Source organism: Penicillium coprophilum (assembly GCF_028826855.1).
Source record: "Penicillium coprophilum strain IBT 35676 chromosome Unknown utg000001l_segment0_segment0, whole genome shotgun sequence".
Lineage (NCBI taxonomy): Eukaryota > Fungi > Ascomycota > Eurotiomycetes > Eurotiales > Aspergillaceae > Penicillium > Penicillium coprophilum.
Window position 1 is genome coordinate 1,201,670 of NW_026622720.1, and position 14,139 is coordinate 1,215,808.

The 14,139-nt window shown below is 46.6% G+C and overlaps 6 protein-coding genes across 6 annotated transcripts; 2 read left to right on the forward strand and 4 right to left on the reverse strand.

Moving 5' to 3' along the window:
- Positions 1–70: 70 nt before the first annotated feature.
- Positions 71–1,702, reverse strand: N7500_000435 (Monooxygenase FAD-binding; the record flags this gene model as incomplete). Its single annotated transcript, XM_056671581.1, has 1 exon — positions 71–1,702. The coding sequence occupies one exon, from the start codon at positions 1,700–1,702 to the stop codon at positions 71–73; it is 1,632 nt and encodes a 543-aa protein (XP_056537154.1).
- A 470-nt stretch (positions 1,703–2,172) lies between these two features.
- Positions 2,173–3,813, forward strand: N7500_000436 (cytochrome P450; the record flags this gene model as incomplete). Its single annotated transcript, XM_056671582.1, has 1 exon — positions 2,173–3,813. The coding sequence occupies one exon, from the start codon at positions 2,173–2,175 to the stop codon at positions 3,811–3,813; it is 1,641 nt and encodes a 546-aa protein (XP_056537155.1).
- Positions 3,814–4,268: 455 nt separating this feature from the next.
- On the reverse strand, positions 4,269–5,507 carry N7500_000437 (Zn(II)2Cys6 transcription factor; the record flags this gene model as incomplete). The annotated part of the gene is made up of 2 exons (XM_056671583.1): positions 4,269–4,929; positions 4,978–5,507. 2 exons carry the CDS (start codon positions 5,505–5,507, stop codon positions 4,269–4,271), a joined length of 1,191 nt encoding a protein of 396 aa, XP_056537156.1.
- Positions 5,508–9,122: 3,615 nt separating this feature from the next.
- On the reverse strand, positions 9,123–10,464 carry N7500_000438 (uncharacterized protein; the record flags this gene model as incomplete). The annotated part of the gene is made up of 4 exons (XM_056671584.1): positions 9,123–9,377; positions 9,427–10,053; positions 10,112–10,138; positions 10,417–10,464. 4 exons carry the CDS (start codon positions 10,462–10,464, stop codon positions 9,123–9,125), a joined length of 957 nt encoding a protein of 318 aa, XP_056537157.1.
- Positions 10,465–11,826: 1,362 nt separating this feature from the next.
- On the forward strand, positions 11,827–12,431 carry N7500_000439 (uncharacterized protein; the record flags this gene model as incomplete). Its single annotated transcript, XM_056671585.1, has 3 exons — positions 11,827–11,965; positions 12,020–12,216; positions 12,285–12,431. The coding sequence occupies 3 exons, from the start codon at positions 11,827–11,829 to the stop codon at positions 12,429–12,431; spliced, it is 483 nt and encodes a 160-aa protein (XP_056537158.1).
- Positions 12,432–13,022: 591 nt separating this feature from the next.
- On the reverse strand, positions 13,023–13,598 carry N7500_000440 (uncharacterized protein; the record flags this gene model as incomplete). The annotated part of the gene is made up of 3 exons (XM_056671586.1): positions 13,023–13,267; positions 13,326–13,467; positions 13,527–13,598. The coding sequence occupies 3 exons, from the start codon at positions 13,596–13,598 to the stop codon at positions 13,023–13,025; spliced, it is 459 nt and encodes a 152-aa protein (XP_056537159.1).
- Between the last annotated feature and the right edge of the window lie 541 nt (positions 13,599–14,139).

A 14,139-nucleotide genomic window follows, 5' to 3' on the forward strand; every position in this document is an offset into this window, starting at 1 on the left:
TTTCATATTCCCAAAATCCGAACAAGTTGATACTGCAATCGCTCCAACACAAAAGACCACATCTCTGCTTCTACATGACAGCTGAAAGGGCTCCCCTCACATGGTTAAGAAGTGCCTTGGAATCATCAGGAAGCGCCTCTCCCCGCCAAGCAACCATCCCATCCGGACGAACCAGAATAAGCCGCCGTTCATAGAGCTTGCCAACCTCTGGCTGGTTGAGAACAATCTTCTCAAGCGGAACACGCAGCTCCCGTGCAAATCGCATGATTTCGCCGTCTCTCTCGGCCTCATCACCAAGACAAAGGAGGACAAAACCACGCCCGAACAAATCAATTGTCGAGCGTCCCTTGCTCAGCCAGTAATGAGGTGCCCGATGGCCTGGACGAGCGGTTTGGATGTAAATATCCGGGTCATCAAATGGCGCAGGAGAGCCATCGGGAATAATGAGCGGCGAATCAGGGTAACTGTACCCTAAAGCCAGGCCTAGTGACTGAAACTCTTGGCGCATGTTCGCAGCCATGTTTTTGCCGAGGCTGTCTCTTTGTTCATCTGCCTCCGGTCCTTCGTCAAGGACTTTGTCACGGCCATTTGTGTCGAGCCAAATTCCCAAGTTACGAGTAGATCCCGCTCCATTGCGAAGGGCGATGGGTCGTCGTTCGGCAGTGTATGCGTCAATCAGACCCGGCCCTCCCCATCCTTCCAGTAGGGCTTGCAATACCCAGCTAAGACCCATGACATCTGCAATGCCCGTATTCAGGCCGTGACCGCCAGTGGGAGACATTGTATGAGCGGCATCTCCAGCAAGAAAGATCCGTCCTTTGTTGTACGTGTCTGCGGTATACTGGCTTCGTCGCCACTGGACCGTTTTGATAATTTCGTACTCAGGTGCATCCCCTCCAAGAGCCTTTCGCAGGAGGGCGTCCATGTCAATGGTTGAAAGATCGACTTTTTCCTTCCCACCGACAATGGAGAACCGCCAGAGCGACCGACCGTCGATTGTCGTGAAGTTTCCCCAGGTCCCGTCGGGGCCAATAAACATGAAACGCTCTACAGCAGTCCAGGAGTGGTATTTCGAGAGGTCGACTCGCACAATTGAACTGATGGCATATCCAAGGCTTTTGCCGTCGAAGGGGATACCGAGTTGCTTTCGCACGGTGCTACCAGCACCATCGCACGCGACAACGTACTGTGCTCGCACCTCCTCCAAGGTGCCATCTGCAACATGCTTCAGGTGACCGACCACATAATTGTCATTTTGGTCACATCCAACGAGCTCCGTGCCGTAGCGAATATCTGTCATTCCCTGGCGATGCACGGCTCGCGCAAAGACCGGATCGAACCAGATCTGCGGACAACGCCGCAGCATCTCGGCAGATTGTTCTGGAACTTCCCGCGTCTCTGCAGAGGGCATTTCAAGACGGCCAATATAGTGACCATTCATTGCTGTGCAGAAGACAGTATCGCCAGGAAGGTCACCGGGATAGCCTGCATTGGCAACATCGTCACGAACGCCGAGTAGCCGGCAAAATTCCATAGTTCGTTCATCGATTACGCTTGCCTTGGCTTGGAGTGTTTCTTCGGCACTAGGATTGCGTTCGACGATGGTTGAACGGATGCCACGTCGACCTAAATCTAAGGCTAAGGCGAGTCCGACGGGGCCTGCGCCCACAATGAGGATGTTGGATGGCTCTAAGCTGCCCATAGTTGTTTGAAAGAAATTGAAACTTTTCTCACTTGGTAGGATACTGTATTCGGGAATTTCTCACTTAGGTTATTCTAATTTATCTGTATTTCCCGAAAGGCTTGCCTGATCGACTACGTTTGACCTCCCGCCGGTGCAGCAGGATATTAACCCGAACTCAGTGGCTTCTTCGAGGGAAAGCCGTGGCCGATGCGTTGTTTCTTGGCTTATCCTTATTACTATCATGATTGGCAAGTCTTTTTTCACGTCAGCCTTGCTTTTCAACCCCGGTAATTGTATTGAAACCCGATTGAAACCCGATCAGCACGAAACTAACGCGGAAATCCCGGCGAGACCAGCCCTAAGTAAGAACACAGACATTGTTTTTTTACTCATCGGGTGGCTATTGGTTTCATGCACGAAGAACATATAATGGCAATCTATTTGATTCAGAAATATCTTACCAGTCATCCTCGATCTCGGAAATGAATATGGATCAAATACCCCTTCTTTATAGCAACCAATTGCTTATTCTTTCTACTATTTCTGGGCTTATCATCGCTGTGATAGCATGGCTACGCCGGGATCGAAGACTAGACTCCATCCCGGGGCCCAGAACGTACCCCCTTGTCGGCGTGGGTTACAAGCTACCAGCCAAAGCGCCCGCATTATTTCGCCAATGGGCTCAGGAACATGGCGACGTTTTCAAAATCCGTGTGGGCTGGTACAATTGGGTTGTGCTCAACACCCCTGAGGCGGTACGGGAGATTCTCGAGAAGCAAGCCGTCAAAACTTCCTCCAAGGCGCCTTCCCCTATGGGCCACGACATTGTCACCGGTGGTAAGCGCATGCCAACTATGCCCTACGGACCGCATTGGCGGGCACAGCGATCGGTTGTGCGCCAAGTCACGACTGTCCCTATGACAGCAACGTTCGTGCCTAGTCAAGAATTCGAGACAAAACAGTTGCTTTTCGACCTTGCCATGGACAATGAAAACCAGCGAAACTTTTACCAGCATATGCGGAGGTTTGCATTTAGCATTATCATGACCAACACGTTCGGCACGCGCGTGAAGAACTGGGATCATCCTGATGCGCAAAATGCAGTACGCAGTCAAGCGATCCTGCGACGAACATCAAAGCCCGGCGCTTTCCTGGTGGATGAGTTCCCACCATTGGCTCTTCTGCCAAATTGGCTTCAGCCTGGACGAAAAGATGCGATTGAAGCAGCCAAGGAAGTCCTTGACATCAAGATGGGGCTATGGCGCCGTCTGCAAAGACAGTATGAGGCGGGGAAGGCACCTCACTGTTTTGCACGAAGCATCATTGAAAACAAGGATTATTGGTATGGTCAAGGCCTCAATGACGAGGACTTAGCCTGGGTTGCTGGCGGTCTTGTCGAGGCAGGATTCGAGACATCCGCCGCGACTTTGAATAGTCTCGTGCTTCAGCTTGCTGCAAATCCACGTGCGCAAAAAGCCGCCCACGATGAGCTGATGAGAGTGGTTGGGCCAAATCGCCTTCCTAAATTCGAGGACATGGCAAATCTACCTTATATCCGCGCTTGTGTGAAGGAGATGCTTCGCATGAACCCAATCCTGGCCCCGGGCATCCGTCACTTTGCAGACCAAGACGTTGTATACAAAAACCATGTCATTCCCAAGGGCACCGTGCTTCTTGCTAACACGGCATTCCTGCACTATGATCCGACACGATTCGAAAAGCCGTTCGAATTCATGCCGGAGCGCTTCCTTGAGCATAAGCTGTTCAGCTCTGAGTATGCGGCTATGAGTGACCCGTACAAGCGAGATCATTTTACCTTTAGCACGGGTAGACGTACATGTCCCGGTGCTCGCCTCGCAGAGAGCTCGCTAGACATCGCTGTCAGTGGTATGCTATGGGCCTTTGAAATTCGACCGCCAGTGGTAGATGGCGTTGAAGCAGAGGTGGACTTGAGTGACAATGCGTATCCCGACGGTGGCTTCACCATTCCCAAGCCCTTTGCCGCTAGATTCGTACCCAGAAGCGCAGAAAGGCTTGAGATTGTCAAAAATCAGTGGCAAGTCGCGATGCAAGAAGGATACGAGTTGCGCGGTATTTCGGTTGACCTGAACGGAATGGTTCAGCAATGAAGAGAGGGGTTGTTGACACACGAGTAGTTCGCGTCTGAAGTTGTAAGATAGCGCAATTACGTGTCAGGTAGTATCGGAAACAGAGAGACCCGATCCAAAAAAGCAAAAAAGGAAAACAAACCAAGCCACAAAAAGTACGAAGATGCACTGTAGAAATGCTAGGTACCATAGGAGTCCGAGATTTGTGGACATAAAACAGCGGGATGAATTCGGAGGGAGTATAAGATCCAAACCGATCACGTGTGAAAATGGATCACATACCGCCTTCCAGAGCTGTCACAGCGGGCCCCGGATCAAACATCTACCGATGGACAGAACTCGGATCCGAGACCCGCCAAGAGGCGGGCCGGGACGGACCCGGGTCGGATACGAATCACAGTGGATCTTCATCTCCGTAAAGGACCACAGCTTAAAAGTTGGCTAATAGTATAAGCATTGATTCTAATTAGTCTATCTCAAATGGTCAGTTTCTTCAGCTCCGATTGCATCATATGCAAAATCCGTGAATAATCTTGCTTAAGCCATGAATTGAGAGTCAAAAAAAGGCCTCCGATCTGCTCGGTCCCTGGGGTTGAGCAGCCGGTCTGTGAACCAAATTGGTCGATAACATCCTCCACTCGCTTCATCTCGCCAGATATGAGGTGTATGTTCATCATAGTTTGGATAAGAGGATCGTCCACGTTAAATGTCCCGACCATCATTTGTGACGGTGCAACCGACACCTCTGGAGGTTGCAGAGGTGGCGAAGATGTACCTCTACTCGAGTTACTGGGTGTTAAATTATGCCCCGCTGCCTTACTAGAAAGTGGCAGCGAGTTCATTTGTGTGCAAGCAGCAGCCTGCTCGTACCACGCTAAGACCCGGGAGATGATCGATGCATACAGTAATGCAACAGAGGGAATTCGTGCACAGGGGCAAGAAACGAGTTGAATGAGCCGCTCGGTTGCCTCGCGGTTAAGCTGGAGCACTAGGTCTAGTGGTACTCCGTTGACTGTAGTCTCTGTTCTTGGAGCGAGCGCAGTCGGTGGTGGGAGTCCTTCCTCGGACTCAGACTTGTGGATATTGTAGGCAGATATACTTTCAAGGATCCCGTGAGATTTTTGCTGGCAGTCGTGGCTATTAGCAATTTCTGGAGATATTGACCCTTGGTCGAAATTTGCACACCCGTCCCATTGCCACTGGAAAGTCATGGACGACAAATCTTCCCCTTGTGTTGAGGATTGCTGAGAGGATCGAAGAGGAAAAAGGATATTGGCGTTGGCTTGGTCGGAGATAGCCCATTCATTGTAGTCCATCGGCAGATTCGGTATCATCGGTATTGGAAGCTCGTGGTCAAAGCTTCTTCCAGCGTCTAGGATATCTTTGAATGTGTGACTGTTGTTGTCTTCATCCATATGATCCCAGGTATTCATATCAGTGCTGGAGAGCTCCAGATCCAGGGGCATGCCACCACTGCTGGTTTCGCTGCTACTTTGAGTAGTCGTGGCGGTGTCGCTTGTGGATTGACATAGACTGATACGTCTTGGTGGCTTTCCCATCTTACGCGAAACCCCATAGATGCAGGGTACGCCATGTGAGATGCACCGCCCACATTCTGGTTGTTCCTTGTCGCATTTTACTTTGGCCGTACCACATCGATCACAACTAGATCGTAGCTTTTCCGGTCGAGTGATTCGGATCGAGTCTCTAGCCATTGAGGTTTTTGAAGTATATAGAATAGAGGTATTAAGTTGGAAGGAATGGAAAGAAATAACAAACTGGACACGATGATCTGCGGGACAGGTGAGCATATGAGTTAACTCGCTCATCTTACTATCCAAGGCAAAGCTTGAAATCCTTCAGGATTTCAACCCAGTCCTGGCTTTCGCCTAAGCCTTTTGGCTCCATCTCAAGCCACCCGCTTGACCGGGCGGGGATGAAGGCTTGAGCCAGTGATGTATACATACAATTAAGGCAAATGCGGTATTCGGATGTAAGCAATGGGTCTATCCCTGTCTTCTTCGTATCTCGATCTGTTTCACTGCTTACCCCCTATTTCTATTTTCATTGCAGGGCAAAAAAAAAAAAAAACACACACACACACACACACTACCCCCAGCCACTTCCTTAGCACACCACACCAGGGCAAAGCCAAACTGGGTTGTGGCAGTTGATGAGGGCGATGGCCGTTGAGGTCCTTTACGAAAACACTACTGACCCCAAATTTATACGTTGTGCATTGTGGTCATCGACCTCGCCCGATATCGGCTGGAATGTTATGCAAGCACTAATATAGAAGTGCGAACCGACTTCAACGGTCCATTCTTATTGGCTAGAATGCAACACACTACAGTCACACTTTCGACGCCATCTGCAACTACGTAGTCATTCTACTTCAGGCAGTACAGCACTACCCACTAATGCGCCATACAATCTTGGCCGCCTACCTATCTTGCCGCTTAGTATATAATTATCGCTTAGCACAACCTTCGATTGGAGGAAGTTTTACAGCCTTACATTTCTTACTATTCCCTCCTTGCGTTCATAATCTGCCTTCCCAATATAACATTTAGCAATGATACGGTTAATATAGGGGGCACAGTGGCCAGGGTTACTTTCGGCGTTGATGCATGTAAAAGTGGCCTAATGCCTTGATTTTGTATGGCAGAAAAGTCGAGATAACGTATTTCATATGCGAGCTGCACAACTGAAACAACATACCTCGTAAATGCGATGAACACTATACTATATTTATATCTCAACAATCAATGTTTTTTTATTGCTCTTTTATTTGCCGATAGCTATTGATAAGTATTTTGATACTATTTATCAGTTTTAAGCAGTTTCAAAGACTTCCATTCTTGTAGTATTGTAATATTCATTGTTGAACCCCAGAGATATATATATATTTTTCCTATTCATTTAATGTAACCCTTTGAGCTCTTTATAATGAGTAGATACCATAGAAAAAGCATTAAACAATTGAGAAAAGTTTCTACAGATAAATATTGTTCCGACATCCAAGTGTAATTTATCGCATCAACAATGTGTACTGGACTGTGCAGCTCGCTTATGTGCGCAGCTCGCATATGAAATACGTTGGTGCCCTGAATTACATCACATATACCTCCATGATCAAAGTTGCCTGCCCACATCCGGGGTTTCTTAAGACCTCAATACCGGTCGTACAGGGGTATAGAAAGGGTATTGGGGGATTTATACGTTTTTTTAAATTTCGACCTGTTCTACGTGTTCTACCATCACTTCATTCATAAGTAAATCCGGTATAATGCTAGATATTATTTATGGATACTCTCCTAATACTCCATAGTATTCAAATTGAAGGGGCATCAATGGATATTCTCAACAAATTGGATAAGCTAATATAATGTTCCTTGCATAAAATTTTATTTTATTTCTACGGTACTTTTTTTTACCAGGTTTACTATTAAAGGTACTTAGGTACTTTACTTATATTTAACTCGTATCCCCGAGTACTACTTTTTTACTACATACTCAATCACTACTAGAGGTACTTAGGTACTTCTATTTACTACTAATGTGCTAGTGATTCTAAGTACTCCTATTTTGTACATTTAATTAAACCCATACTTACTCGCAACAGTTCACTTTGTGTGGAGTTTCACCACTGGACCATCTAACCATTTAAATTGACTGTATCTCTCTGGTTATATCTCTCCTAGCTCTTCTGATCGGTCTACCCGTATACTGAGAAAATTATTACACTACTTGGTAGCTTGTAACGAGGCTTGGCACCAGTTGTCTCGAAACCCGCACGGGATCTAGTGGACTGGCATGATACTACGGAGTACATTACACATATACATGGGACCTTTATGCTTGGCGAAAAACAAGCCTCGGGGTAAGCTCCGTACCGCTATGCATAATACCTAACCAATTGATTCATGAAATCCATCTATCCACAGTGGCGCATGCATAGCAATATATATCCATAGTAATTTTAAACGAGACACCAGCTTACTGGAAAAGGCAGGTGGGCTTGACACCGCCGCACGATGACGGTGCTTATCCGTGGATCACCACGCAGCACGGTGGACTAAGCGAACCAATTGTTTGTAAGGGAAGTTCGCATATCAGTTCTCCTGGGAGATTCACATAGTACTCCCCAACCCCACTTCCCGGGTCTTCTCTTCACCAACTCGGACCTGGCCTGGAGGCCCTGCAGGCAGCCAGCTATCATATCACACACAGATGGGTCTTAATAATAGCTAAATTTATAGCCTTGGACGATAAAGAATGGACGAGCTGATGGTAAACCATTATATAGAGCAAGTAGAAGGTTAAATAATTGTAATGTGTAATAGGGATCGACAATCAGCTACTCCGTGCTTCTACTGCGGGTTTTTAAGCATACATATAAGTGGTCAATGCAAGATTCATCAAGGTACTCGGTGAAGTGTCGCGATTACAATGTCACATTGATCAATGCTGAAGGAATGACCCCACTTTACCTGAAGACCGATGCATTAGCGCTTTCAGGAAATAGCCACTGAGGCAGGTGGTATAGAACTGCCTACGCGGCACGAGATGACATCTATAGTCTAATACGTCAAACTTTAAAGCAATCAAAAGCTGCAGGGACTTAGACGCACTCTTCAGGGGCTATCCACTATTGTTAGAGAGTATTCCGTACCATTCTTCATCTGGCACGGACAAATCTTAAAATGGATATCATGCACCAATTCTATACACAAAGCCACTACTATACCTGATGCATAGATAGGCTAGCGTGTAAAAAAGGCCATAAGGAATGCTTTCTAGCTATATCCTTTCCTTATTATGACCCTCTATGTGTGGCTTCAATATCGGATTTGACCGAGCAGTGTGTGCGTTCCTAGAGAGTGGAGCAAGAGAATATGAACTAGAAGCTTGACGCGATCATCATTGACTAGCCCGTCATCGCGATGATTATTTGGTAAACCGCCGCTCTAGCATTTGCTCGTCTGACCAGTGGCGCCAGGTCTACCTGCCTTGAAGATTTTTCAGTATCGTATACCCAGTGTTTTCCTATATTAAGGGAAGTATTATAGCTTGATCAAACGAGCTATCAGCTGTATACTAAGTGCCGATCACAACTATGGTTTATATAATTGGTGCAATAACAATGAAATTATTATGTTGTATGCCACCTATCCACAGCGCATAATGGTGTGTGTGCATTGAAAGAAATTACTAGAACAAATGGAGTCGCAACATTGATTTCATTAATATGGATCCACTATCAAAGACATAGTTCTTTGACCTTCGTTGCCATTCTTCAGGTATGCACTCCGTACTACACCCAGGCTTCACTTTGACTTCAGGTATTGACCTTCTGCATCCTTGACAGCCTTGTCTCTCTCTTCATCAGTGCTAGACCGCACAACCTGGATCATGCCCTCGTTTTGTTGGAATTCTTTCCATGCGGCCCATATATCGGTTGTAAGAAAGCCATCCATGTAGGAGTCAAGATTATGAGCCCAAACAAACTCAAGCTTAGGTTTGATATTTATGGATATATCATGGGCTGGGGCGAAATTGCCGTACCAAATCTTTCCCACATGCTATTCACCAATTAGCGTTGTTCATCAAGTCTCTCTTTTGGCTAAATACCTTTGTGAGCTTGTCGGGATCGTTCCTTTGGAATTCCTGAACCATCTGCAACGACAAAAAATTGCGGTAGAGTAGTGCGGTCGTTAAACTTTTCATCAGTGGCACAGGATCCGAAAGGTACTGGAAATTGTTGCAGACAATTCGAGTGTCTTTGTTGAAAGCATCGGCTGCGACTTGGTCAAAGATGGGGAAAGTGCCATATAGATCCAGATACACGGTCTTGAAACGGCCCGAGAGAATGGCGAGAATGGCGTAGACCTGAACGATTGCGCTTCCCAGACTATGGCCGCTGAGATATAGATCTTTTCCTTCTTCACAGTTCTTGATTCGACGCAGCCACTGTTCAAGCAAACTTTCCTCCTCATCTTCCTTCCGCGTCAAAAGTTCTGCGGTACTTTGCTTGATATAGCCATCCCAATCGATACCTATGGATCTTAGAGTGACAAGCTTGTCATGTCCATGACTTCCAATAGTCCCAAGAAGACCATCCTTGCCTGTGCTATGCACAAAGTCTTTGTTACCCTTTGTTCCGCGTGCTGCAGCCACATAGGCATCTATTATGGGATCATAATATAGGATGTCGAACAGGGTTTTAATCATTCTCTCCTTTCGTAGAACAAGAATGTCCTATCCAATGGAGATATTTCAGTATATTGCCCGAGTGAAGAGAATTGTGAAAACGAACCTCGACCCCTGGGTTCATCAACGATGACTAGAAAATAAGAATTTAGCAAATGTTGATCATCCATCCACTGATGAGGTTTCCTAACGTCGGGGTCCTCAAATTCAGAGGCCAGTTCAGGAAAAGTTCCCGTCGATAGCTGTTTCTTCTGGCTGTAGAATGGATGATGTTGGATGCACGCCTGAAGCAACTCCTGGGCCTTTTTTGGATTTTGAGGTCCCACAAAAGCAGTAGCAAGAAGATTATAGAGCTATATTCCCTGAGTGAGCTTGTATGAACGATAGAATCTGGTGTGTTGGTAGACTAACCTGGCGGACAGCATTTGCGCCCCTCAGTGCCTTCGTCTTTACGTCCATCTTCCCACAGATTTAGGAGCTTTTTGCTTTGTTGAGTATTGTTAGACCGTCCTTCTGAAGAAAATAGGTAGAGTTCGTGTTCTCCAAAGGTCATTTCATTGCTTTTATAGACAAAAAATAGGAACGCGGTTACCCCATGAGGAGGAATCGACGCATCTCCGACTTAGGCGATGACCGAAGTATCGCACGCAACCCTTTTCGTATACACTGAGCAGACTCAAGTTGGTAAAATTAGTCGAGCCAGTGATAGCACTACTATCGATACTGACAGAACACGAGAGAGATAGTGTCATGTGGAGAAATTCGTCCTCCCCACTCTCAAGCGTGTACCTGCGCACAGGCTGTTGTTCCTTTCGATTGGCCTGGCCCCAAAGCGTCAAACTTCCTCTCAGCTTGGTGTAAGAATGTAGCAAGTGTGTTGCTGAAAAAGCGACTTTTACGCCAGCCACATCGATGGTCAGACGAACTCCTGTGTGGGTCGTGAGGGTGCTGGTGATTGATGAAAGCCACAACGATAGATGAGCGCACCACCAGCCCGCATGAAACATTGAATACACAAAGAAAACAAACATTTCCCGAGGAAATGGATTTAATACCAGTAGAAAACGGTAATAAAACCGTAACTGTGGCTTTCCCGTTCAGCCTCCCCAGCCATCGCCCCTGATCCCTTCTAAAATTATAGCGTTCCTGCGTGAACAATGGATGTAGATAGTGGTCGCGACCGGCTCGGCTTGTTTATAATGTCGGGGGTCAGCTTTTAATCCCAGCTGACGAACTGGTCTCGTCGAATCACATCCCTGAAGAGTCCGCCAAGGGCCAAGGGCTTAGCCAGTCTATTACAAGAATCAGCATGCAAGCGCTCTTTGAACTGCCGGGTATTTCAGCCACAGATCGTTCAACGCTGGCGTTGTAACTTTTTGTTTGGACAAAAGAAAGTATGCTGGAGCAAACTTGTCTGATCACACTCGTCTAAAAGTTGAAACCGGTCAATATACCCGAGCACTAATCCAGTACAACTTCCTCAGATGTCAACGCAAGTGCGAATTGTTGAGATACTGCGTTCTAGACCTGACCTGTGGCTCCTCAAGCTGATACCGATATCTCAGCCTGGTCATGCGAAGGTTCCTGGGCTTTGCGTATGGGGCCATTCTTAGATCAAAGTCAAAAATTGTGAATGGCAAGCACAGCTGAAACGGAGATTTAGTAGGTATTTGTAGCCGACAACATCAGCAACAAGAAGCGAGAAATTCATATATAATCTTTCTTGGTAATGAGCCAGAATGAATACTCAGGAAAATCAAGAATTCACGATTCTTTCTTGACAAATCAGCTCTTTTTCAGACCATTACGGCAGTATTCAACATGGGTGTGAACACAGGCGACGTGATTGAAGTATCTCTAGTCCCAGAATGGGCTAAATCTGTCCAGAAGGTGGAATGGAGACAGAAACTTCAACAACACAACGGGAAATACTACCGTCTCTCTTTCGTCAATAAAACGAGTACGAGATCCCAGTGATGGAGTCCAGCCCGATTGGTATACTAACTAGCTTCAGATACCGAACCAGAGAGCTCGGGCCTTATCTTCATCTCAGAGGAGAAGGCAGAAGCTTTTAAAGCTCTCGATCAGGACAAGACAGACAATGACAAATGCACTGTTACCGTGTCGGTCGATTCCTTTTTGTACGGGCAGAAGAAAGGTGGAAAGGGCCGCTTCCTCGTGTTCCATGATAAGACACGAGACATCTTTCAGGTTTGTCATCCCCTGGTTTACGGATTCTCAAGCTATGGCCTGATGCAGACTGTTGACCTTCACTCTAGCATCGCTTTACGGATGGCGCAATTGCGGATGCTTTGAAGGCCGCGCAAGATGTATTGACAAAGCTTGGTTACAACGAGCTCAATGCTGTGACCGACGCTATCAAGGGCACCTGGGGAGATCGGTTGGAGCCATTCAAGCCCCTATGAGATGACACCGAGGTGTGGGGGTGCACTTGTTCATCCCAGGCGTATCATGTAGCTTAGGTCTTTGATCAGACGAGATTGAAATGATTATTGAAGAAGTTGCCTTTATAAATCTTAGGGCTTTTGTACCTGCCATATTCTCAGCAGTCAGTTTCCAATTATAGTCTTTTCATTCTACCCAGAGCATCTAATCCTTATACCACTCCCGACCTATACCTCAAGGGTTTCGATCTAACTATATTGATAACTGTCTACCTTGGGCCTTGATCTGCCAGGACTTTGCTTATGAGTATGTTTTCAATGACTCGTTCTATATCTACTGGACAATGGAAGAAATTCAGCCTTCGGAATAATTTATTCAAATATCTCGGAGATAATATCCATCACATCCACATTAGCTTCCACCACCTGTCCGTCAAAATTATGGAGAAAGTCGCCAAAGTAATTCCTTCCTTGCTCATCCAGAAAGTCCAGTCCCGCTGGCGATCCAAATCCGGATTTGTGAAGCAGCTCGCAAGTCAGATTCCCGGCTTTTACCCATCTCGAGTTAACAAACCGGTGCTATATAGTATATATTAGTATTCTTGCTCCGATTCAGGCCTCAGCGGGAAAAAAAAAAACTCTGACCTGGTATGGCTTGCTCTCCTTTTTATGATACACGAGAAAGCGAGCTTCACCAGCTTCGTTCAGCTGTCCGTATTGAAAATCGTTGGTCACAGTAAACGCGTGCCATGGGGTTGAGGAACTCGGGTTCACGACAGGCTGCAATGTCGCTTGAAACTGAGCCATTGCGGAGTCGGAAATAAAGAGACGGGCGTGACATGGTGTCTTGTCTTCGCCTTAGTTTCACACAGTTAGCTCAGGCCTAAATTTATAGTCTTTCTATAAGCCACGCACTATTTCCGGTATATTCGAATACAACGAGAGTGTACGACTCCTCTCGATCGTTCAAATCCTGCTGCCATCTGATCACTTGGGACCTCGGTTTCTGGGATAATGCAAACGCAGGGAAGAAACCAGTGTCTTCGAGTTTGATCGGCTATGTGATTCAAGTGTTATGAGATGGTGTTTGTGTAGTATAGTCTTCTTTGGTCTTACCTTGAAATTTGCTCTTTCTTCGTCAGCTTTCTTCGTCGCCTCAGTGCCCACGATATCTTGCTCGGGATCCATTTTATTTCCTCCTAGCGATGCGGTTGTGCTATGGTAGGAGTATCTGTGTCATTGGATATTTAAGGAAATAAAAGGCTTTGATTAAGTTCTCGTCCTGGCCAGATGTAAGCTGAGCAACACAAACTATATAATCAAGTAATATGTGATGAGTTCTGCCAAGAAGCGTATTAGACCAGCCCGAGCTCGGCTTGAGCTGCCTGGACTTGTGGGGACCGCTTGGAGTTCCTCAGCTTAGCCGGGGGCGCCAACCCAGAGGGTTAATCCAAGCGAGGAACTTCAGGCGCAGCTGAAAGATGGATATCTCCTTTTTTACCCTCGGAAACAATACCCTTCTCTGTTCAACACAGACAACCCCTTTGTGATGATGCGGCCTTTGGATGGAGGCACTTGTTCGGTCTCACGCCAGTCATCGCTAATAAATTTCAAAATGATAAATATCGGCTTGTTTGGCGTGTTCAGCGCCCAGCTTGCTACTTATGTTACCTATCTTCAACCCCTACCAGATAAGAACTTGTGTTCTGCCTCCTTCAGTACGCACTGT